Below are 26,817 nucleotides of genomic sequence, written 5' to 3'. Positions count from 1 at the left end.
CTGGGCTCGGGAGTACTTCGGAAAACCATTGTCACTTAACACAGTCCGTCGCTGCATCCAGAAATGCAACTTGAAACTGTATTACGCAAGGACGAAGCCATACATCAACTCTATGCAGAAATGCTGGCAAGTTCTCTGGGCCCGAGCTCATCTCAGATGGACCGAAAGACTGTGGAACCATGTGCTGTGGTCAGATGAGTCCACATTTCAGCTAGTTTTCGGAAAAAACAGGTGTCGAGTTCTCCGTGCCAAAGATGAAAACGACCACCCTGATTGTTATCAGCGTAAGGTGCAAAAGCCAGCATCTGTGATGGTATGGGGGTGCATCAGTGCCCACGGCATGGGTGAGTTGCATGTATGTGAAGGTACCATTGACTCTGAGGCGTATATAAGGATTTTAAAGAGACATATGTTGCCATCAAGGCGACGTCTCTTCCCAGGACGTCCATGCTTATTTCAGCAGGACAATGCCAGACCACATTCTGCACGGGCTACAACAGCGTGGCTTTGTAGACACAGAGTGCGTGTGCTTGACTGGCCTGCTGCCAGTCCAGATCTATCTCCTATTGAAAATGTATGGTGCATCATGAAGAGGAGAATCAGACAACGGAGACCACGGACTGTTGAGCAGCTGAAGTCTTATATCAAGCAAGAATGGACAAAATTTCCAATTGCAAATCTACTACAATTAGTATCCTCAGTTCCAAAACGATTAAAAAGTGTTATTAAAAGGAAAGGTGATGTAACACAATGGTAAACATGCCTCTGTCTCAACTTTTGTTGAGTGTGTTGCAGTCATCAAATTCTAAATTTGTGTATATTTACAAAAGACAATTAAGTTGGTCAGTAAAACTATGGAAAATCTTTTTTTTGTACTTTTGTCAGTTAAATAAAGGTTCATGTGAATTAACATATCACAGATTTTTGTTTTTATTGCATTTTGGAAAATATCCCAACTTTTCTGGAAATGGAGTTTGTGAGAAAGTCACTTTTTTAACCTTGAAAATGGGGGGTCCGCTTATACTCCGGAATATATGATAAATATGAAACCATTTCTTGGAATTGGTTTATTGAGTGCAAAGATGCTCAGATCTTCCATACAATAATGGGAAGAACTGAAGAAAATAACAAAAATGTGACAACTTAGGTTACAGAAATAAATTCTGAACAGGTGTAACCCTACCTGCTGTGGCCAACAAGAGCAGCACTCCAATCCAATAGACCCAAAAAAGTGCCAAGGCAATGAAGGTCCAGAATGATTGGAAGATGAGAAGTGGAATGTGAGTGAACACTTTTCCCGCCACGTGGAACAAGGCAATTGTAAGGGCCACACGCTTCCTCATTATTAGCATTAACAGCAGTAAAACAACCTACAAAATAATAGATTATAAATTAGTTTCCTTTCATTGTCCATGCTTCTAATATGAATGAATAGCAGTGGAGGAACAGCAATGCATTGAAGTACAATTCATTAGTCCCCTAAAAGGCAAGACACTATCCTGAAATATTGTTTAAACTACTTATAACAGATACAAGAATTTGTACAGACTTCCAGGATAATATGAAACTTGTAGTATTGACTTAAGGTCTATACTGGACTTAAAACCATCTGAAGACTTGGAGGAGATTTTAAAGCCCAACCTTCTGTCTACCAAATGAGGTTTAGTCCAAGATATTTAGGGGCAGAAGGAAGAGGAGTCTGTTAATTACTTAACAGAAACTAAAAGGACTTTCTACTATAGTAGAAATCAAGGACAAGGAATCTTCAGCTCCTTAGTTTCAAATGAAGGTTGGTTGCTGCAATGAAGCCAAAACCTGTTTCACTCAAAGTACATTGCATATGAGAATATATGGCACGTTATATCTGCAATTATAAAGAAAAAAAGATGGTGGCCACTGAAAGGATTGTTTTTTTTCTACTACCAAAGGTCTGCATCCTACTGCATCCAGCACAGCGATCCACCAAAAACCATTCTCCAAAATAAAACACAGTACAGCAACAGGAACAGGCCATCCAGCCCACAATGTTGTGCTAAACCAGCTAAAAAGCAAATTTAAAAAAACCCAAACACTAATCCCTCCTATGGACACAATGTTCAAATCCCTCCATCTTCCTTACATCCATGTGCCTATCCAAACATTTCTTTAAAGCTTCTAATGTATTTGCCTCTAGCACCATACCATGCAGTACATTTTAGGCACCCAGGACTCTCTTGAGTAAAATCTTACCCCTCACACCCCCCTTGAACCCACATCCTCTTAATGCATGTCCTCTAGTATTAGACATTTCAACCCTGGGAAACAGATACTCTCTGTCCACTCTATCTGTGCCTCTCATAGTCTTGTAAACCTCTATCAGATCTCCAGCGCTCCAGAGAAAGCAACCCAACTTTAACCAGCCTCTTGTGATAGCACATGCCATCTAAACCAGGCAGCATCCTGGTAAACCTCTTCTGCACCTTCACTTAAGCCTCAACATCCTTTCTGTAGTGGAGTGACCGGAACTGTATGCAATACTTCATTTGTGGCCTAACCAGAGCTTTATAAAGTTGCAATATAACCTCTTGACTTTTGAACTCAGTGCCTCAACTAATAAAAGCAAATAAGCCCTCTTAACCATCTTATCAACCTGTGTAGGCATATTCAGGGAGCTATCCACTTGGATCCCAAGATCTCTCTGCTCAGCTACACCGTTAAAGGTTTTGCTCATCTTGTGCTGTATTCTTTGCCAGTCTTCTACATTATCCACAATTCTACCAAACTTGCTATCATCCACAAACTTCCTAAGTCACCCAACTACATTCTCATCCAGGTTACTTATATACATCACAAATTGCAAAGGTCCCAGCATCAATCCATGTGGAACTCCGCTAATTACAGACTTCCACGTCAAATAAGTCCTTTCAACCACTACAGTCTGTTGTCTATGCACAAGCCATTTCTGAATCCAAAGAGCCAATCCGCCATGGACCCTATGCATCTTAATCTTCTGGATTAGCCTCCCACGAGGAACTTTGTCAAACACCTTACTAAATCCATGTAGACAACGTACACTGCCCTACTCGTAACAAATCTCTCTCGTCACCCTGTCCAAAAAAACTCAATCAAGTTGGTAAAGCATGACCTACCACATACAAAGCCATAATGGCTCTCCCTAATTAGGTTTCCGAATGCTCATATATCCTATCCTTAAGAATTTTCTCTAGTAATGCCCCTACAACTGATGTGAGACTCATCAGTCTACATTTACCAGGATTTTCCCTGGTTTCCCTCTTAAACAGAGGTACAGCATTAGCCATTCGCCAGTCCTCCGGGATTTCGCCTGTGGCTAGAGGGTCCAGCAATCTTATCTCTTGCCTCCTTCAATAACCTGGGGTAATCCCTATCAAGCCCTTGGGAATTATGCACCTTAGTACTCATTAGAGGCCCAACATTTCCTCCTCCTTGACCTCTAAACACCCTAATGTATATATACACTCAGCAATGAATTCCTGGTAAATACTGAAGTAAAGTACTCAATCACATTCGCACAGAGTCGACTGTACTTCCTAAGAAGGTTGGCGTCATTCAATGTCTGTAGTGAGATGCTGAAGATGTTCTATAGGTCAGTTGTGGAGAGCGCCCTCTTCTTTGTGGTGGCGTGTTGGGGAGGAAGCATTAAGAAGAGGGACGCCTCACGTCTTAATAAGCTGGTAAGGAAGGCGGGCTCTGTCGTGGGCAAAGTACTGGAGAGTTTAACATCGGTAGCTGAGCGAAGGGCGCTGAGTAGGCTACGGTCAATTATGGATAACTCTGAACATCCTCTACATAGCACCATCCAGAGACAGAGAAGCAGTTTCAGCGACAGGTTACTATCGATGCAATGCTCCTCAGACAGGATGAAGAGGTCAATACTCCCCAATGCCATTAGGCTTTACAATTCTACCGCCAGGACTTAAGAACTTTTTAAAAGCTATTATTAATGCTTTTTGAGATAATGATTTAGATGCATATCATATTTTTTTACTGAGTTAAGTATTGTATGTAATTAGTTTTGCTACAACAAGTGTATGGGACATTGGAAAAAAGTTGAATTTCCCCATGGGGATGAATAAAGTATCTATCTATCTATCATTCTCCACATCCAAGCAAATGTTCCACCCTTTATCCTTGAGTGTTCACACCCAGTCCCTGGTTATCCTTTTGAAGCATAGAATGACTTTGAATTCACCTTAATCCTACTTGCCAAGGACTTTTCATGGTCCCTCCTGGCTTTCCTAATTCCCTTCTTTAGTTCTTTTCTTGCTTCTTTATGCTCATGTGCTTTGGTTAATCTTAATTTTCAAAGCTTTACATACTTTTCCTGTTTTATCTTGACTAAATTCATCACCTCTCTGGACATCCAAGGTCCTCTCATCTTTCCAGCCTATCCTTCCTTCTAACAGGAACATACCTTTCCTGTACTCTATGCAATTGATCTTTAACCACCCTCCACATGTCTGATGTGGACTTGCCAGAGAAAAAGTGCCCCAATCAACACTTCTTTGTTCCTGCCTAATGCTCTCATAATCTGCCCTACTCCAATTTAAAACTCTCCCACAAGGACCACACCTATCCTTATCTATAGCTGTCCTGAAAGTTGAGAAGTTGTGGTCACTGTTCCTTAACTGTTTACCCACTGAAAGGACAGTCACCTGGCCAGGCTCATTACCTAACACCAGGACCAGTAAGTCCCTCCTCTTGTTGCACCATCCACATATTTATTTAAGAAAACTTCCTGGATACGTTTAACAAATTCTGCTCCATGTAAACCCCTTGTACTAAGAAGGTCCCAGTTTGTATTAGGGAAGTTAAAATCCCCCATGCCAACAACTCTATTGTTTTTACACATTTCTTTAATCTGATTACATATCTGTTCCTTAATGCTCTGGTGGCCACTTGGGGGATCTGTAGTATAATCATATCAGTACACTCTTTCTATTCCTGAGTTCTACTCAAATGGATTCAATGTCTGACCCCACCGTTATGTCTCCCAAGTGCAGCTGTGATATTGTCCATGATTAGTAGTGCAACTCTCCACCACTCTCTTTTATCACCTCCTCTATCTTTTCTAAAACTTCCGAAAAAATTAGTCACTCATTCCTGCACATCTCTCAACCAAGTTTCAGTAATGGCCACAACATCGTAGTTTCATGTACTGATCCATGCTCTAAGTTCATCACCCTTACCCTTACACCCTTACACTCCCAGTATTAAAATATACACACTTCAAACTATCCAACCCATCATACCTGTTATTTTGATTTTGCCTTTCAATATTTTCCCTGACATCTACCTTCCTGTCCGATTCTTTACTTACTGAACTGCTGCTCCAGTTCCCAGCCCTCTGCAAAACTAGTTTAAACTCTTCCGAGCATCAGCAAACCTCCTGGCCAGGATATTGGTCCCCCTCCAGTTCAGGTGCAAACCCTCCCTCTTGTACATGTCACCCTTTCCCCCAAAAAGGTTCCAATGATCCAAGAAATCAAAATCTTGTCCCCTTCACCATCTCTGCAGCCACTCATTCATCTATGCTTTCACCCCATTCCCACCTGCACTAGCCCATGGCACTGACAGTAATCTGGAGATTACAACCTTGGAAGTCCTTCTCTTCAGTGTCTTCCCTAACTCTGTATACTCACTGTGTAGGACCTCTTCCCCTTTTCTGTCTATGGCACTGGTGCCAATATGCACCACAACCCCTGACTGCTCCCCCTCCCCCTTGAGATACATCAAGGACCATAGCAACCAGGAAGCAACACAGCATCCTAGTGGCACTGTATCTCCTTTCTGTCCCCCTAACCATTGTCCCCTATAACTACTACCTTGCCTGACTTTACCCTTCCTGTGAAGCCTCAGAGCCAGCCACAGTGCCATCAGCCTGACTACTGCCACCATTATCTGATGGGTCATGCCCCAGCAGTATCCAAAGAAGATTACTTGTTCCTGAGGGGAATGGTCACAGAGGAACCCTGCACTGACTTTTTAAATCCCCTTACTTCTCCTGATGGTCACCCAGCTGCTGTCCAAAGCCTGTACTCTGGGTGTGACCACCTCTTCAGAAGTCTTATCTGTAATATCTTCAGCCTCCTGAATGATCCTGAGTACATCCAACTCCAGCTCCAACTGCTTGACTGGGTCAGTCAGGCACTGAAGTTGGGTACTCTTCCCTCAGATGTAGCCATCAGGGAAACTGTCAGGTATCCTGAATTCCCACATCTGACTACTCTGTGTTAATAATGGTGGCACCTAATAGCTAGCACACAAACCTTGCAACCTTCACTGTTCTCATTTTAATATACTATCATTAGTGGCCTTGAGAAGTGTGATAACAACAAACTCGAGGCTCCTATCAGCATAAGTGATCCAATGCCAAATATTTGCTCAGCGAGAATTAAAGATTGCAGCATTCTCTCCTTAAAAGCAGCCATCGACTCACAGATCAACCACCAGCTAAGTAGTGCCAGTAGAGCCTTTGCAACATTAAGGAAAAGAGTCTTTGAAGACTGTGACCTATAAGTCACAACAAAAGATTTGATCCATAGAGCAGTTGACCTTTCTATATTCCTGTTTGGAGCTGAATCCTGGACCACCTATAGAAGAAACCTGAACCACCAAAGAACTTTACAAAACATTTTGGGAATCAGCTTGACGGTTGACAAATTTTGCCAACATCAGCAGCATCTCCACCACAATAAACAAGACCAACTTTGATGGATAGGTAATGTCATCCAGATACCTAACTTACGTCTCCTCAAACAGATCCTTTACACCCATTTGAAGTAAGGTCAACAAGCCCCTAATCAACAAAGGAAATGCTTCTATCAAAATCAGACTGAAGAAATGCAATATTACATCTAAAAACTGAGCAGACATTACACTCGGTAGATACATGAGATTGATCTCAACTGTGTCAAAGAGAACAAGCGGCAGCTGTGAAAGGAATGATTGAATAACCAAAGAACCAAACCACTAACAACAGCCTTGCTGTTGCCCTCACGGCACCAGAATAAGTGGGTAAGTGGATCGGACTCCACAGCTACCTGAGGACCCACAAATATACAAGCCCTTAGGAGAACATCAAACTCAACTCAAGTGCTACTGCAGCTGCTACTACTGATTGTCTTTGTTAAATGACAAAAGAAGCCATTCTACTTGGTTAAATCTCAGTACCCCAACACCCTTCTTGAAAGCATCCCAAGAATAAACCTGAAAATAAAAATTCATAACCCATTTTGCATTAAATCCCATCACTTCCTCCAAACAAAATAAGAGACAGAAGAGACTACTCCTCCCGGAATCTGCAGCAAAAATCAAATTGGTCAGCACTTTTACACAAATTCCCTAGAGATTCCTATCCCACATAAATCTAGCCTTTGCCATACCCCTCTGCCACGCTCAGCATTACATTCAATGTTATTAACCTCACATTCTTGCTCTTTTCACTCTTTGCAACTGACACATGATTAGACAGGGTCAGAGATAACACCATATGAAATATTCATCCACAATTATGACATTGAAAAAATAAATAGATTCTATCCTGTAATATTTCAGATGGAGAAATTTCTAACTCGAAAAAAACATTCAGTGCACAGTGCTAAATTATGTCATACAATTCCAGGCACATGCAGTCCATCCACCCCTGTACTTGTGAGAAACAGATGTGGCGAATCTCATTTGGAGTCCAGTAACGTGGTCTGAGAAACCATCAGGCTCCAGGATTCTGTGAGGAAATCCCACGCCCTGAAGTAGCTCTTGTAGCCAGCAAAGGAAAGGTTGGGGTTTGCCTGTTACCAAAGCCAGACCCCCTGAATGTCAGCTAAGAAGTATTATCAAACATTCCATATTTCCAAAACAAAAATAACCAACAGGCTCACAACAACATTACTGTTTAAACACTTTGCTTCATTCAAGCCTATATTTGGCTATGTCTTATCTGGATTTAACTACTACACATCATCACTATAACCATATTCCTAGTACTCTCTGGGTAAACAAGTTTCTCATTCATTAGTTATGGGACGTATTACTGACAGTCACAGGCTTATTGCCCTTCATGCTAGCCTTCTCCAGAAATGGTAAAATATTCTCCATATTTAGTCTCTCCAACCTTTTCACAGTTTAGTGAATCTCAAGGAAAGGGCTCTTAATCTTCTTTTACACTATAGAACCATAACATTAACTGAGAGATTATACATTAGACGTCTTACCCAAAGCAATCCATTCCACTTTTCCTTGCAGGTAAAAACTCTCAATTCTTAAGTCATTCTAGTATTTCTATGAAATCAGTCACAATTTATTTTAAATGCAAAACTCACTGTGACAACTGTTGCAGCAATGGCAGACACCAATAAGGCTTTAACATTATCTTGTCCCACATCATTTTGAAGCGGCTCCTTTTTGAGTGATCCTTTATGATCAGCATAGAAATACCAAAGGACAGCTGTGCCACCTGAAATGAGAGGAGGGGTGGAGTGGAGGTGGGGAGTGTGTGTTGGAGTTAAGGTCAAAAGCTTTATTAAAAAAAAATAACAAAATTAAAATGACTTAAAAGTTTCTGAGTGGACCATGAATAAATTTCAACACAAGTGCAAGAAATTCAAATAGATAGATAGATAGATAGATAGATAGATAGATAGATAGATAGATAGATAGATAGATAGATAGATAGATAGATAGATAGATAGATAGATAGATAGATAGATAGATAGATAGATAGATAGATAGATAGATAGATAGATAGATAGATAGATAGATAGATAGATAGATAGATACTTTATTCATCCCCATGGGGAAATTCAACTTTTTTTCCAATAGCATTCTGGTTCAGGAAAATATTTAGTCTCAGTGAACAACAGGTAATGTGTGAAATTGAATCATTTACTGAAATCAAACGTAATGCAACATTTAGCTGGGAAAAAATTATGTCCTTCAAATGATGATGGGAGGCAGAAAGCATAGCCAATGCTGACAAAAATTTGGAAGATGAAACAGAATAGCATGAACAACATGAAAGAAATTGAAAAGCTATGTGGTACACCAATATTGCAATTAATGAAGGTGCAATTTGTGCCTTAAATTGGAACTCTGGCATGACCTGACACTTCAATATATCAGTTCCTTTTTATCTTAAACTTCTATGTTAGTTCTTCTCAGAAATAGATATAAAGTGGCATGTATCAGAAAATTCCCTCATTATGGTTAATTGAAAATACAAACAGACTGAAAGCAAATGTTTAGATCAGATTTATCAAATATCTTCAGGAAGCGCGAAGCACAGAAACAAATATCACTGTGATGATTGTACGCTCTAGTATCAATTGTTTGGTGACAATAAAGTAAAGTGTAAGTATAAAGTATCTTTAGTTACTTACTATAATCGACTTACCAATTGAACCAATAATTGTGAGAATTGCAATGATCCAAACTAGCACTTTGGAGATGTATCTGATTATTACCATTAACACAATCGACAGTACTGAAAAACATGAATACAAACACAGTAAAGAGCTGAACCATAATGGAACTGCCACACTGATGAGTAAATTGCACAGAATTTGTATAGCTATGCACTGAATAATTCAACAACAAATTTTAGGGATAAAGACAATGGATGGAAGAGTTATTATTAAATATTCTCCCTCTATGAACTTGAGCTTTAATATTGACCAATCAAATGAAAGATAAATTTGGCAAATGTAACCTATGGAAGTTCTTGGTCCCTTCCCTGGAATCCTAACAACTTACTTCAACTTAATATATACCTAGTGGCCATGTGACTAGGTACACAAGCTTGTTATTGCAAACATATGATCAGCAAATCATGAGGCTGCAACTATAAGCAAAAAAGCATGCAAACATAGTCAAAAAGGACCATTTGCTGTTCAGACCAAACATTCAGAAATATGATCTAATTGTCTTTGACCATGGAATGGGTATCAGACAGGGTGATCTGAGTATCTCAGAAACTGCTGATCTCCTGGGATTGGGATTTTCACACACAGCAGGCTCTAGAGTTTACAGGGAATGGTGTGAAAAAAAAATCCAGTGAGTAGCAATTCTGTGGGTGAAAACACCTTGTTAATGAGAGAGGTCAAAGGACAATAGCCAGACCTGTTCAAGATGACAGGAATGCAACAATAAGCATGCGTTACAACTGCAGTGTGCAGCAAATCATCTCTGAATGCACAACACAGTGAACCTTAAAATGGATGGGTTACAAAAGCAGACCACAAACATACACTCAGTGACCATGTTATTAGGCACATCAGGTGCAATGCTATCATATCAACAGTGACCCGGGGTCAATTCCACCACTGTAAGGAGTTCATACATTCTCCCTATGACTGCAGGCTACCTCTAAATAACAGTAAAATAAAAACTTGCATTAAATAACTTATGTCTTTAATCAAAACAATGAAACAGGACGTGTTGTTGTGTTTTATCGTTTGACTCAGTACATACAGTATTTCAGGTGCAATGTGCACAACACAGTACATATAGCGCGCACACACACACACAAAAAACACAAAGTGGTATTTCCACCAATAAATAAACAAATAATACAATATACTCCAAAAGACTGATATTTAGTACAAGGTGTATTTACAACACAAGTTTAAAGGTAAACAATACTGTACAACTCCACTGGCATTTCATATGTGATGCGGCCTGAGTGGTGGCAGGGAGTTCAGTAGTCTCATGGTCTGGGGGAAAAAGCTGTTTCTCACTCTTTCTTTATCTTAATGTTACAGACAAAGAGGTTGTGGGATGGATGGAAAGGATCTTTGACAATGCCAAGGGTCCTACATATGCAGAGCTCTCAATAAATATTTCAGATGGGTGGAAGAGATCCTGATCAGATGCCTTGCAATTCCCATATCAAATCATAATCAGCTGGTCAGGACACTCAATGGTGTATGTGTAAAATTGTGGGGGGGAGGGGCTTGCTACTCTCAATCTCCTCAGGAAATGGAGATGCCGCTGTGCTTTCATTAAAGAATTATTTTACAACTGATTCGAATTGCATATCACAGTGGGAGCTTCTTACAATGTAACCGTTCTACATTCTTGCACAGGCAATCAACATCACCTTCATAATGAAAATATGCTGTGCTAAAAAATGTTCAGCATATATTTGAAGGTGCTGAAGTCAATACAGGTTTCAGACTTACAGTACAGCAAATAGGAAATACTGCTATTGAAGCACTAGAAAAACTGATGGGTGAGTTCATCAACTGACAGACTATCCAACTCTAATGAGTAGGAGTTTCTTTGCATTTCTTCATGCAACAGTTTCTTAAGACTATACGGACGTAAGCATGCCCACCATCAAGGACACCTTCAACACCAAGTGCCTCAAGAAGGTGGCACCTATCATGAAGGAACCTCACCACCTGGGACAAGTTCACTTCTCGTCAGGGAGGAGATACAGCAATCAGAAGACAAGACACTCGATATTTTAGGAACAGTTTCTTCTCCTCTGCCATCAGATTTCTGAATGATGCATGAACACTATTTCTTATTTCATTGTAACAGAGTATTTTTTTTATATCTTGTACTATACTGCTGCCACAAAATAACAGATATGACATATGTCAGTGACAATAAACCTGATCCTGATTCAGTTACATAGATGCCCTGGGAATATTTTTGACTAGATGAAGATCACTATTTCAAGCAATCTCACATTTTTAATCCAGACATTATCAATACTTGATGAATAACTTTTAATCAAATACACAGTCACTAAGTTAAAGTGCTCCAGCTAGCTGTTGAGGATCCCAATTCTCCTGCACCAAGTTTACAGGATATTATGTGGAAAATGTTCCATTTAACAAGGCACTTCCCTCCCTTCTAGGTACTGCTTTAAATCCCAGGTCCGCACTGCAAGGACTGATGAAGGCTGGGAAGGAAAATTAATCTGGGAAGTAGTACAAAGAGCTTTACATTCCAGTCCAGAACACACACCAGATGTGGTGTGCAGTGAATCAGAACTGTTGCCTGGAGTATCAAGCTTCTAAAGAGAAAATCTTGTTAAGCTTGTCAGACCTGTCACTGCTGACATGGCTTCGAAGATCTGCCTCATTATACAACAATTTGTATTCACACTGGTATTACTTAATGTAATCCCTCACCTTGCAAGACTTATAAAAGTAATTCAATACAATTTTCTTTTTGCCCATGGTACAAGCCAAATTTCTGTTCCCACAGTTCCATTCAGATTGAGATTCCCACAATTTCGGTCAGCAAAATGACATTAATTACACACACTGTACAAATGTAAAAATACTGACCCGAAAATTTGCAAATCTAAAATATTTAATGGGAACAAACTTGCTTGCAAATCCAAATAAGATTTTCATTGAGCTAATTTTACTGATTAATTTGTTTGAAACAATTTTTTTCACTAACAAATCGGAACTGCCCAACGTAATGTGCAGAAATGCATAACTTCAGATATTTAATTAGTTCACCCAAATGGTATCAAAGGTAAACTGTTATCCTTCTCTATTTATGACTTGACATTCTCAGCACTTTTGTTTAAATTTAAGTGTAAGTTAAACACAAATATCACACTTAATGGCAAATCTGCTTAAATCTTAGCTTTTAAGCATTTGACTGCATGACTCCTGATGATCCCAAACATTGGCTGAAATGCAACCTTCAATTCCAGTTAGTGCCAGCTTAAGAATATTCGCCCTGTACCAGGAGTTCAATGGCGCAGGCCCATTAAAATCACTGGGAACACATAGGCAGAAGGACGCAACACTCTATCAGATCAAAATCAGCCAGGTTAAATACGATTGATCGTGAATATGGGTATTTTTAAAACAAAAATTCTAAAATGCCTTCATGGCTTAAGTCACATGGGGTGGCATGGTAGCACAATGCTTCACAGAACCAATGGCCTGGGTTCACTCCTGCCCCTGCCTGTAAAGAGTCTGTAGATTCTCCATGACCGCGTGGGTTCCTCTGGGTGCTCCGGTTTCCTCCCACACTCTAAAGACCTACCAGTTGGTAGATTAATTGGGCACTGTGAATTGTCTCATGATTAGGCTAGGATTAAATTGGGGGATAGCTGGGCACGCAACTCAGAACAACAAAAGGGCCTATTCTGTGTCTATCTCAATACATAAATGTTGAATAATACCTTCATTCTCCTGCTTATGCATGGGAGGGGGTAGTTGGGAGACTTTGGGGTTCTAACATTTAACTGTTATTCATTCTTTGGGGCACCCCTCTGTTTTCATGGACGTTTGCAAAGAAAAAGAATTTCATGATGTATACTGTATACATTTCTCTAACATTAAACTTACCAACTGAAACCTATTGAATAACAGAATAATTCACTAAGGAGAAGGATATTGAATTGTGTAAGGTAAGGGAAACAAGTAGGGTAGTTATGGAAACTATGATGATTACGAAGAGGAAGTACAGGCGTTTTTAAAGAATATAAAAGTAGATAAGTCTCCGGATCCTGCCAGGATATTCCCTAGGACCTTGAGGAAAGTTAGTGTAGAAATAGCAGGGGCTCTGACAGAAATATTTCAAATGTCATTAGAAACGGGGATGGTGCCGAAGGATCGGCGTACTGCTCATGTGGTTCCATTGTTTAAAAAGGGTTCTAAGAGTAAACCTAGCAGTTATCGGCCTGTTTGACGTCAGTGATGGGTAACTTAATGGGAAGTATTCTTAGAGATGGTATATACATAATTATCTGGATAGACAGGGTCTGATTAGGAACAGTCAACATGGATTTGTGCGGGGAAGGTCATGTTTGACAAATCTTATTGAAGTTTTTGAAGAGGTTACTAGGAAAGTTGACGAGGGTAAAGTAGTTGATGTTGTCTATATGGACTTCAGTAAGGCCTCTGACAAGGTTCAACACGCAAGGTTAGTTAAGAAGGTTCAATCGTTAGGTATTAATATTGAAGTAGTAAAATGGATTCAACAGTGGCTAGGTGGGAGATGCCAGAGAGTAGTGGTGGATAACTGTTTGTCAGGTTGGAGGCCAGTAACTAGCAGTGTGCCTCAGGGATCTGCATTGGGTCCAATGTTGTTTGTCATATACATTAATGATCCAGATGATGGGGTGGTAAATTGGATTAGTAACTATGCAGATGATACTAAGATAGGTGGTGTTGTGGATAAGGAAGTAGGTTTTCGAAGGTTGCAGAGAGATTTAGGCCAGTTAGAAGAGTGGGCTGAAAGATGGCAGATGGAGTTTAATGCTGATAAGCGTGAGGTGCTACATTTTAGTAGGACTAATCAAAATATGACATACATGGTAAATGGTAGGGCATTGAGGAATGCAGTAGAACAGAGTGATCTAGGAATAATGGTGCATAGTTCCCTGAAGGTGGAATCTCATGTGGACAGGGTGGTGAAGAAAGCTTTTGGTATGCTGGCCTTTATAAATCAGAGCATTGAGTATAGGAGTTGGGATATAATGTTAAAATTGTACAAGGCATTGGTGAGGCCAAATTTGGAGTATTGTGTACAGTTCTGGTCACTGAATTATAAGAAAGATGTCAACAAAATAGAGAGAGTACAGAGGAGATTTACCAGAATGTTACCTGGGTTTCAGCATCTACGTTACAGGGAAAGGTTGAACAAGTTAGTTCTTTGTTCTTTGGAGCATAGAAGGTTGAAGGGGGACTTGATAAAGGTATTTAAAATTATGAGGGGGGGATAGATAGAGTTGACGTGGATAGGCTTTTTCCATTGAGAGTAGGGGAGATTCAAACATGAAGACATGAGTTGAGAGTTAAGGGGCAAAAGTTTAGGGGTAACACGAGGGGGAACTTCTTTACTCAGAGAGTGGTAGCTGTGTGGAACGAGCTTCCAGTAGAAGTGGTAGAGGCAGGTTCGATTTTGTCCTTTAAAAATAAAAATTGGATAGGCATGGACTAGAAGGGCCGAGATGGTCTGTTTCCGTGCTGTAATTGTTATATGGTTATATAATGAATCTGGGGTCATCACCTGAAATAACCATAATGGAAGAGCAGTCACCCTTTACAATCAAACAGCCAGTGCTACACTGATCAGTCTTGACTTCCTGCTTTACCAGGACTATGTAGGAAGAAACAAGAGACACCACAGTACTTCCACTCCATTGGAAAACAAGTGGTACAGTTTTGGGGCGGGGATTGTATGTGTGGTTAAAAAAAGAAATGAGTAACACAATGACGAAGGGTCTCGGCCTGAAACGTCGACAGTGCTTCTCCCTATAGGTGCTGCCTGGCCTGCTGTGTTCTGCCAGCATTTGGTGTGTGTTGTTGTTAACACAATACCTGTTAGCCTTACCTAGATATCCATGGATCTTCAGAAACAGACCTATGATCGCTTGGAAAAACAGTACTATGAAACAAGGTGGCAACTAACTCATAAGTGCAAGTAAAATATCTGGATTTATTTGCATGAGATTTACATTTTTTTTGCCTTAGAACAACTATTTCATTTCTATTTTAGGTAGAAATCTTCAATATTCCCAAACTGCAAGATCCTGCAGGCATCCACAATATCACACCATCCTGAGGCTACCCCGTATGTATCCTCCTTGCTTCCAGGTCCCAAGAATGATAACCAATTGTCTAAGGTTCCAGAACCAGCTTTCCCTATATTTTCACAATAACTATCGTAACTGAACTCCCAATTATTAGCCATCCTCTCTATACTCCCAAGCATAGGAACAGTGAGAGCTAATTGAATGTAACCACAATAGGATGAATGAGAACCAGTTTCATGACATTTAATCTTTAGCTGCCCAGAGCTAAAAATTATTTGAAACTGTTTATTCCGCATTCTAAATATCAGCTGGCTTGTAATATTATTAAGTTATTTAATAGAGGAGTTGGGGGACAAAATGAGTACTGAGAACTCTCACTAGAGTTCAACATTTCTTGCTAAGTCAACAAATGAAGCTTGATCCTCAAGCATTTGAGATTCTGTCAAAAGTAGTCCTTTAACAATGAGAGAAAATAAATACAGAATTAATAAACACATAATAAGCATGAAGTGCAATAAGTTAGCAATGATCAAAAGGGTGTAAATTCCAAGAGTCCAGAAGCAAATGCAGGAGCGATTGAAAACCAAGTGGGAAAAGCTTGACATTTAGATATGAATGCACACAAAAGGTTGGTGGAACGCAGCAGGCCAGGCAGCATCTATAGGAAGAAGTACAGTCGACTTTTCAGGCCGAGACCCTCTGTCAGGACTAACTAAGAGATAGGAAGAGAATTGAAAGTGGAAGTGGGAGGGGGAGATCCGAAATGATAGAAGACAGGAGGGGGAGGGATAAAGCTAAGAGCTGGAAAGTCGTTTGGCAAAAAGGAAACACAGCTGGAGAAGGGCGAGGTTCATGGAATGAGAGGCCTAGAGAGAAAGAAAGGGGGATGGGAGCAGCAGACAGAGATGGAGAACAGGCAAGGAGTGATTGTGAGAGGGACAGAAAGAGAAAAAAAGAAAGAGAAAATTAGAAAAATAAGTGAATAAATAAATAGATAGATAAACAAATTAGGGCTGGGGTAAGGGAGGAGGTCTTTAACAGAAGTTAGAGAAATCAGTGTTCATGCCATCAGTTTGGAGGGTACCCAGACGGAATATAAGGTGTTGTTCCTCCAGCCTGAGTGTGGCTTCACCTTGACAGTAGAGGAGACCATGGATAGACATATCAGAATGGGAATGGGACGTGGAATTAAAATGTGTAGCCACTGGGAGATCCTGCTTTCTCTGGCGGACAGAGCATAGATGTTCAGCGAAACGGTCTCCCAGTCTGCGTCGGGTCTCACCAATATATAAAAGGCCACACCGGGAGCACTGGACACAGTATATCACACCAGCTGACGCACAGGTAAAGTGCCACCTCACCTGGAAGGACTGTCTGGGGCCCTGAATGGTGGTGAGGGAGTAAGTGTAAGGGCAGGTGTAGCACTTGTTTATGTGGCTTCATCTTGACAGTACAGGAGGTTGGAAGAACAATACCTTATAATCCGTCTGGGTAGCCTCCAACCTGATGGCATGAACATTGATTTCTCTAACTTCTGTTAATGCCCCCTCCCTTTCTTACCCCATCCCTTATTTATTTACCCCCCTTCTTTTCTTCTTCTCTCTCTCTGTCCCTCTCATAGTCACTCCTTGCCTGCTCTCCATCTCCCTCTGGTGCTCCCCTCCCCCTTTCTTTTTCCCTAGGCCTCCCGTCCCATGATCCTTTCCCTTCTCCAGCTGTGTATCCCTTTTGCCAATCAACTTCCCAGTTTTTAGCTTCATCCCTCCCCCTCCTGTCTTCTCCTATCATTTCGGATCTCCCCCTCCCACCCTCAAATCTCTTCCTATCTCTCCTTTCAGTTAGTCCTGACGAAGGGTCTCGGCTCGAAACATCGGCTATACTTCTTCCTATAGATGCTGCCTGGCCTGTTGCATTCCACCAGCATTTTGTGTGTGTTGCTTGAATTTCCAGCATCTGCAGACTTCCTCGTGTTTACATTTAGAGAGGATCTGTCTTTCTCTTACAACAAAATCTTTACTCTCAATCCATAATTTGTGTGCTGCAATGCTTTGATTTCAACTTGACAACACTCTGAACTGATTCTGCAACCCAAAGATTCACTTGCAAGGACTCCTTACAATTCATGTTCTCAGTATATTTTTTAATCTGCCGTTTGTCTTTTTTTTTACATTGTTTGTTTGTCAGTCTGTATGCATAGTTTGTTGGAAATTCCATTATTCTTTTAAATTGCTTTATTCTTTTTTGTAAATGCCCACAAGAAATTAATCTCAAGGTAGTATATGATAACATATACATACTTTGATAATAAGTTTGCTTTGAACTTTATTCCACCAAACAAAAGCATCAAGTGCAGATAAAATGGGCATCCACTGAAAACAAAGGAAGAAGAACTCTCTCTGATATTCTGGTCCTTATCAAAACAGACTGAAAGATCATTATCACAACATTTGTGGAAGTTAAAATTGACTGCAATATTCCCACATAACTAGTTCAAATTTATTAGGTGTTAAAGATTCAAAGTACATTTATTATCGAAGTATGTATGTAGTGTATGACCCTGAAATTCATCTTTGCCACAGACAGTCATGAAACAAAGAACTACGGAACCCATTCAAAGAAAAATATCAACCCCTCCTCCCCCATGCGGAAAAATAATCGTGCAAACAGCAACAAAGAGATTGGAAACACAGAATATAAAACACAAAAGGTATATTTCAGTACAATTCACCTCAGCTCTGCGTACATTATCTGCAAGCTGCCGATTTCAAAAATCACTCCATTTTTATAGCAAAAAAAGAGCAACCAGAATTAGAACAAGAAATAGAACACATCATAAAAACTGAATTGAGTCCCAATCTACATCGACTAAACCTTGCTCCTTGTTTATCCCTGTGAGACAATGAAGTTATGAAAGGCACTTTATAAATGTTAACAGTCATTGTTGGGCACAATTCTTCTATCCTATCTTTCTTTGATACTAATTCTAATAATACAAATCAGTATTAATAACCCTTTCATACCATTTAAATCAGTGGAAATCCAACCCGAAGTGTAACAAAGCCACTCTCTATTCTTTATACAGAGTTCTATATAATTTTTATTATAATGCCAATCCATCCTATGCCAACTTATCAAATAAGACTGAATTAAACTTTTCTACAGCAGATCAAAGTATCAGCAGATTCTACATTCCCAATTGAAGGTCTAACAAAATTACTTGCGGTGAACAAACAAAAAACAAAGAAAGTGGCTTTTGAACTGGAGAGAATACATGCATATACAATGTCAGTGGTTACTCAGAAATTCCCTTTACTTAAGACTCACTTAAAATGTCAAGTTTGCCTTTTTGGGAAAAAAAAAGAGTATGTTTTATTCAAAATAATTTGTTAAACATACTAACGCACATGCTTAAATTACATTATTCAATAACATAACACCACCTACTCATTATGTTTCTTTTTCTTTAAAAAAAACAAAAATGTATAGATTCAAGAATCATTACCTAGAGACATTAAGCAAAGTCCCACTATAATTTCTTTGCTGGTCATTACTCCAGTAATCACTCTCTGCAACACACTATTGTAAGAGACGAAGCTGACCAGAGCCTGAATATTGATACTGCAGCCACCATCCATTGGGACACAACGATGGAAGAATGGAATAGGTTTACTAGTTTAAAACAAAAAGACAGGAAAAAATGGAATGTCAAATTAATATCAATAATGGAGATGACAACAATGATATTCATGATTATATTTTAATATATTAATTAATTCAAATGACAAATCAAATTGAGTATCGATTGTGCATACACATTTCACATTGATAATGCACTATGCAAAGTATACTCGCCAATTCAAAGTTCATTAAATCTTCCTTTTATTGCACTGGGAGGTGGTAGAATACAAGAATACATTTTAAAAACAGTTTATAGACCTGTCAAAAAGCACATTAAAATCTATTTCTGTATTTATGTTTATATATATATATATTTTTTTTTTTTCACATTGATTATTAACTATATTGGTTAACAAATTTATTCTTACAACTCTGTTCCATTCACACATTTATCCGAAAAGCTCATCAGATGCTATCTGCAGGCACTCTGCACTGTAAGCTTCATTTGCTATTGCTGTCATTCCAGAACTACATAAGAATATGCTCTTGAAGCAATTTTGTGCTCTGCCCTCACTTCAAAAACCAAAATACTTCATCTTCTCTGGAGTTATAAAAGGTCCACTAAGGAACCATATTGTGATGGAACCTAACTACCAATGTGCCAACCTAGGTACCGTTATTTGAATTTTAGAGCAACTGAGCTACAGCCAAAGCTCAGAAAGAAAGCAGACTGCATGCACAAACATTACTAACTGAATATTAAAAAGAGCAAAGCAGAAAAGTGAAGTGGCCTGGTTGAGGGAAGTGCCTGGTGTGAAAAGTGCTAGTCTTTGGCTCAAGAGTCTTCGGCGAGGAGACCACGCCAGGCACAATTGCAGAGGGTGAAGACATGACTGCTAAGCTGATTCAGTGTGCTACGTGCATGATGTGGGAGGTCAGGGACACTGATGGTGCCCCCGGCTGCTACAGCTGTGGAAAGTGTGTCCAGATTCAGCTTCTGAAGGAGCATGTTGCAGCACTGAAGAAAGAACTGGATGACCTCAGGTTTATCCGCGAAAATGAGGGTTTTCTGGACAGGACCTACACTGAGGTCGTTACACCGAGAATACCAGAAGAGAGAAAGGGGGCAACAATGAGGAAGGAAAGGATGCTTGAAGTACAGGAGACCCCAGGGGATGTACCTCTTGTAAACAGGTTCACCTTCTTGGAAGCTGTCAGAACAGAAGACACTGCCAGTCTGAGAGGCGGACAGGTCTGCGAGCCAAAAATTGGTGCAGAAGCTTAGCCGAGGAGTCAGACATCAAGAAGAGCCGTGGTAGTAGGGGACTCCACAGTAAGAGGTACGGAAAGGGGTTTCTGCGGCAACAGGGGAGATTTAAGGATGGTGTGTTGCCTCCCTGGTGCTAGGATCCAGGACATCACGGACCGATTGCAGGGAATCCTCAAGGGTGAAGGTGAACAGCCAGAAGTGGTAGTGCATGTCGGCACAAATGACATCGGGAAGAATAGGAAGGACATTCTGCAGCGGGACTTCAGAGAACTCGGAAGGCGGCTGAAAAGCAGGACTTCCAGGGTGGTTATCTCTGGCTTGATTCCAGTTCCTCGTGCTGGAGAGGGCAGGAACAGGGAGATATTGGATCTGAATGTGTGGCTGAGGAACTGGTGCAGGAAGCAAGGATTTACATTCTTGGACCACTGGGATCTGCTTTGGGGAAGGGATGAATTGTACAAAAGGGACGGGTTGCACCTTAATAGGCGGGGGACCAGCATTCTGGCAGACAGGTTTGCCACTCCAACACGGATGTGTTTAAACTAAGTAGTGGGGGGGGGAGGGGATGAACTGGAAATATAAGGATGGAGTTAAAGGGAAAGTGAAAATAAGAAAAGTTAAAAAGGACAACAGAATTAATGGAGTAGAAAGCTCAAGAAGAGATCATACAGTATGGCCAAGAGAAATAGGAATTGATATGAAAGGAGAGGGGATGACTGAATTAAAAGTATTATATATGAATGCACAAAGTATAAGGAATAAAGCAGATGAGCTTGAGGCTCAATTGGAAATTGGCAAGTACAATGTTGTGGGAATAACTGAGACATGGCTTCAAGCGGACAGGGCCTGGGAAATGAATATTCAAGGATATACATCTTAGCGAAAGAGACTGACTGGCAGAGGGGGTGGGGTGGCTCTGTTGGTGAGGAATGATATTCAGTCCCTTGCGAGGGGGGACATAGAATCAGGGGATGTAGAGTCAGTATGGATAGAACTGAGAAATTCTAAGGGTAGGAAGACCCTAATGGGAGTTATCTACAGGCCCCCAAACAGCAGTCTGGATGTAGGGTGTAAGTTGAATGAAGAGTTAAAATTGGCATCTCGCAAAGGTAATGATACAGTTGTCTTGGGGGACTTCAACATGCAGGTAGACTGGGGGAATCAGGATGGTACTGGACCCCAAGAAAGGGAGTTTGTGGAGTGCCTCCAAGATGGATTCTTAGAACAGCTTGTACTGGAGCCTACCAGGGAAAAGGCAATTCTAGATTTAGCGTTGTGCAATGAACCGGATTTGATCAGGGACCTCGAGGTAAAGGAACCATTAGGAGGTAGTGACCATAATATGATATGTTTTAACCTACAATTTGAGAAGGAGAAGGGAAAATCGGATGTGTCAGTATTATAGTTGAACAAAGGGAACTATGGAGCGATGAGGGAGAAGCTGGCCAAAGTTCAATGGAACAATACCCTAGCAGGGAAGACAGTGGAACAAAAATGGCAGGTATTTCTGGGAATAATGCAGAAGGTGCAGGATCGGTTCATTCCAAAGAGGAAGAAAGATCCTAAGGGGAGTAAGGGGCGGCTGTGGCTGATGAGGGAAGTAAAGGGCAGTATAAAAATAAAAGAGAAGAAGTATAACGTAGCAAAGATGAGCGGGAAACTGGAGGACTGGGAAGCTTTTAAAGAGCAACAGAAAGGCAATATGCCAAGAAAAAATGAGGTACGAAGGTAAACTAGCCAAGAATATAAAGGAGGATAGTAAAAGCTTCTTTAGGTATGTGAATAGCAAAAAAATAGTTAAGACCAAAATTGGGCCATTGAAGACAGAAATGGGTGAATTTATTATGGGGAACAAGGAAATGGCAGATGAGTTGAACAGGTACTTTGGATCTGTCTTCACTAGGGAAGACACAAACAATCTCCCAGATGTAATAGTGGCCAAAGGAACTAGGGTAAAGGATGAACTGAAGGAAATTTATATTAGGCAAGAAACGGTATTGGATAGACTGTTGAGTCTGAAGGCTGATAAGTCCCCGGTGCCTGATGGTCTGCATCCCAAGGTACTTAAAGAGGTGGCTCTAGAAATCATGGACACATTGGTAATCATTTTCCAATGTTCTATAGATTCAGGAACAGTTCCTGCTGATTGGAGGGTGGCTAATGTTGTCCCACTTTTCAAGAAAGGAGGGAGAGAGAAAACAGGGAATTATAGACCGGTTAGCCTGACATCAGTGGTGGGAAAGATGCTGGAGTCAATTATAAAAGAGGAAATTACGACACATTTGGATAGCAGTAGAAGGATCAGTCCGAGTCAGCATGGATTTATGAAGGTAAAATCATGCTTGACTAATCTTCTGGAGTTTTTAGAGGATGTAACTATGAAAATGGACAAGGGAGAGAGAACCAGTGGATGTAGTGTACCTGGACTTCCAGAAAGCTTTTGATAAAGTCCTACATAGGAGGTTAGTGGGCAAAATTAGGGCACATGGTACTGGGGGCAGAGTACTGACATGGACTGAAAATTGGCTGACTGACAGGAAACAAAGAGTAGTGATTAACGGGTCCCTTTCGGAATGGCAGGCTGTGACCAGTGGGGTACCGCAAGGTTCGGTGCTGGGACCGCAGCTGTTTACAATATACATTAATGATTTAGATGAAGGGATTAAGAGTACCATTAGCAAATTTGCTGATGACACAAAGCTGAGTGGCAGTGTGAAATGTCAGGAGGATGTTATGAGAATGCAGGGTGACTTGGACAAGTTGGGCGAGTGGGCAAATGTATGGCAGATGCAGTTTAATATGGATAAATGTGAGGTTATCCACTTTGGTGGCAAGAACAGGAAGGCAGATTACTATCTAAATGGAGTCAAGTTAGGAAAGGGGAAAGTACAATGAGATTTAGGTGTTTTTGTACATCAGTCAATGAAAGCAAGCATGCAGGTACAGCAGGCAGTGAAGAAAGCTAATAGCATGCTGGTTTTTATAACAAGAGGAATTGAGTATAGGAGTAAAGAGGTCCTTCTGCAGCTGTACAGGGCCCTGGTGAGACCCCACCTGGAGTACTGTGTACAGTTTTGGTCTCCAAATTTGAGGAAGGACATTCTTGCTATTGAGGGAATGCAGCATAGGTTCACAAGATTAATTCCCGGAATGGCGGGACTGTCATATGTTGAAAGAGTGGAGCGACTGGGCTTGTATACACTGGAATTTAGAAGGATGAGAGGGGATCTGATTGAAACATATAAGATTATTAAGGGATTGGACACACTGGAGGCAGAAAGCATGTTCCCGCTGACGGGTGAGTCCAGAACTAGAGGCCACAGTTTAAGAATAAGGGGTAGGCCATTTAGAACAGAGATGTGGAAAAACTTTTTCACCCAGAGAGTGGTGGATATGTGGAATACTCTGCCCCAGAAGGCAGCGGAGGCCAAGTCTCTGGATGCATTCAAGAGAGAGTTAGATAGAGCTCTTATAGATAGCGGGGTCAAGGGATATGGGGAGAGGGCAGGAACGGGGTACTGACTGTGTATGATCAACCATGATCACAGTGAATGGCGGTGCTGGCTAGAAGGGCCGAATGGCCTACTCCTGCACCTACTGTCTATTGTCTATAAAACAAGTCAAAATATCCCCATTTTTATGGATTAAGTACATTAATTGACTACTATGATGTTTAATGGTTCCAACAGAAGCAAAAGCAATGTTAATGAAATAATGATGGTGTTTATTCTTTGATTGGATCCCAATGACCAAAACGCATCATAATGATAGACTGACAGACAGTTGATTTCCAGCTTGCCACTGCTCCACACACTGGAAGTTTTGCAATACTGACATATATCCATGGACGATATTTTGGCACTGAAAGCAACAGCATTTAGATTCAACATAATTTTGGAAAATTTATGCCTTAAACAGGTTAAGTTTTCTATACTGTTTCACACAGATTTAGTATGGTGAGGTGGTAGACAAAAGCCATTACAGTGCAAAGAATAATGCACCAAAATGTTCTAAAGGAGCCAGATTGTATGCTGTACCAAAAAGATGTTGATAAACCACTATTAATAACTTGGGTGAAATAATAAAAATGATTGCTACCTCAGCCACCATCACAGAAATGAACATAATTAGTTTAGATTATCCAAATCGCCACAGGCTCAATCCCAGGATAGTTGTTTCATAAATGCCAATACCACACAGAACAGCTAACAGTGATTCAATAAGCCCACTGTAAATTTAGCTTGCTAATTACAAGATTCCCAGTTGCTTACTTTATAAAAAAAATCCTTCAATATTATAATATTGTGCGACATCCCGTGTATAACTCACATGCAATAAACGTGGTGATCATGAAACAAAACATTAATCCTTATGTATTGCAGTTACTAAATTTAATACCTCACAAACTCAAAAAAAGAAAATATAAATAGAAGCCAGGAGTGGGCCCTTCATACCCACTCAGTAAGATTCAATACAATCATTGCGACTGTTTCATCTCAGAACCACTTCTCTGCAGTAACACTGTACTCTTTTCATATCCAAAAGCCTATAAATCTATTTTGAATATATTCACTGACTGAGTCTTCACAGATCTAGAAATTCATGACTCTCTAATTGAGGAAATGTCTTCTTATCTGTTCTAATCTACCACTTATTTGACACACACAGCCAGAGGAAATTTCAACTCTGCATCTAGTCTGCCAAGATTATAAAAAGACTTTGAATAATGAAATTTCTGATTAAAATAGATCCATTCTGCTTAATTTCTCCACATACAAATTAAATAGCATTCCATGAATCAATTAAGAGGAAACTGAAGGCCCTGTTGCTCTTACTATATACGGTACTGAAAGGTGCACATTTGATTTCACAGGAGGATCAGTTTGCTTATGACAGCTGGCTTTTGACACTAGCACAATTTGATTCAATTGGCTTATATTCAGCAAACTAAGAGTAATTGAAAAAATAATGTTGCAACAGGAATGGGAAGTCATCGAACTGAGGAACATACTGAAATATATGATAGTGCAATTCTCACCGCAATCAAACATCAGACTGAAAACTGAAGAAAAGCAAGAGCGACAGTGGGGTTGGGGAAGCTTTGGGATTGTGTGTAGGACTATTCCCAAACAAGATCATAGGATAGAAAAAGTACTGAGCTTAAAAATATTAGTTTTCTTTTCAAAAAGAATAAAATAGCAGAAATTAAACATCAGGCTGAAGATTAGAAAACATACACACAAAGCCATGGCAATGGTCTAAAAGAAATGGTGATGATGGTATAGCAAAACAACAAATGTGCAAAGCAGCTAATCTTGTCTCCAACATTTTGCATGCTTAGGCAACAGGTTATTGTGTGTGCCTGAAAGGCAGCTATCAAATTTCTAGGCCAAGGTAACTTACATTTAGCAGCAGCAACAATAACCTTGCTCACAGCAGTGAAAAATAATGTAGAATTGCAAAAAAAAATCAGGAATTAATACCTTAACAAAACAGAAAAACTTAAAATACATCAAGATATTTCAATTATTAAAAAGAAAATCATTCACAGTGCAGGACAGTCACTTGAAAAGGCAAGGTACAGAAAGATAAGGTACTGTCTTAACACAGGCAAAAAGGGCAACAAAGGGCCTGTTTCTGTACAACTCTAAAGCTCTAAGATACATGAAGCACAATTGCTTGAATTAGAAACTACTCAAGCCTTAACTCAAATGAATTAAATACCTGATTCATAGCTTGCACAAAAGCCTTATAGTTAACAATAAAAAAAACTCTCCAGTTTAATCTGAATTTTCTCACCTTGCTTTAACAGGAAGTTTAGGGCAGAACTTTGCATTTTTTGGCATATACTTATCGAGATCCAGATTGTACAAGCAAAGGCGAGATCCTGTAAAATAAACACAACATGATGTTTCCTAATAATACACATTTGAGCTAACTTCATGCTGGTTTAACTAATCAATCTTAAAACCTTAAGGAAAATATATTAAGGATACAGGTACAGACAAAAAGATAATATTTGAATTGTTTTAGCAGAAAAATACTGCAAAGTAGAGAAACCTAAAACATGTTCAGGCCAAGCATTATGTGGTACTGCATAATGCTTGATCAACACTACATTATGCTAAAATATCAGCTAAATATCGAATATCCCAAAATTTATGCCACATACATCAAATAATCTTTTTGTTCCATTTTCTCTTGGCTTTCAGATTTTCTTCAGAGCATTGCTCTGCATCAATAATTCTGTAAAATTGCTATCACAGCCCAATGAATCTCCAGATCCAATTCAAAAGAAAGAACTCAAGAAGGAAGAGCTCTTGCTTTACTCTCCACAGATATTGTCTGACCTGCTAATTACCTGCTGTCGGCATAAATTACATCGGGAAGAAGAGGA

At 40.1% G+C, this 26,817-nt stretch overlaps 1 protein-coding gene across 1 annotated transcript in view; it reads right to left on the bottom strand.

Annotated features, from left to right (window-relative positions):
- LOC140729170 (choline transporter-like protein 1) overlaps positions 1 to 26,817 on the bottom strand; it is a 132,019-nt gene that overhangs the window by 31,262 nt on the left and 73,940 nt on the right. The window contains exons 5-9 of the mRNA XM_073048638.1: positions 26,220 to 26,307; positions 19,035 to 19,201; positions 9,410 to 9,499; positions 8,340 to 8,473; positions 1,184 to 1,370 (exon numbers count right to left, since the gene is read on the bottom strand). Of these exons, the coding sequence (XP_072904739.1) occupies positions 1,184 to 1,370; positions 8,340 to 8,473; positions 9,410 to 9,499; positions 19,035 to 19,201; positions 26,220 to 26,307 (666 nt within the window). The remainder of the gene's footprint in view (positions 1 to 1,183; positions 1,371 to 8,339; positions 8,474 to 9,409; positions 9,500 to 19,034; positions 19,202 to 26,219; positions 26,308 to 26,817) is intronic.

The sequence above is a fragment of the Hemitrygon akajei genome, chromosome 6 (genome assembly GCF_048418815.1).
Source record: "Hemitrygon akajei chromosome 6, sHemAka1.3, whole genome shotgun sequence".
Classification (NCBI taxonomy): domain Eukaryota; kingdom Metazoa; phylum Chordata; class Chondrichthyes; order Myliobatiformes; family Dasyatidae; genus Hemitrygon; species Hemitrygon akajei.
The sequence above is the reverse complement of the archived record's forward strand: the minus strand, read 5'-3'. Positions and strand labels throughout refer to the sequence as shown.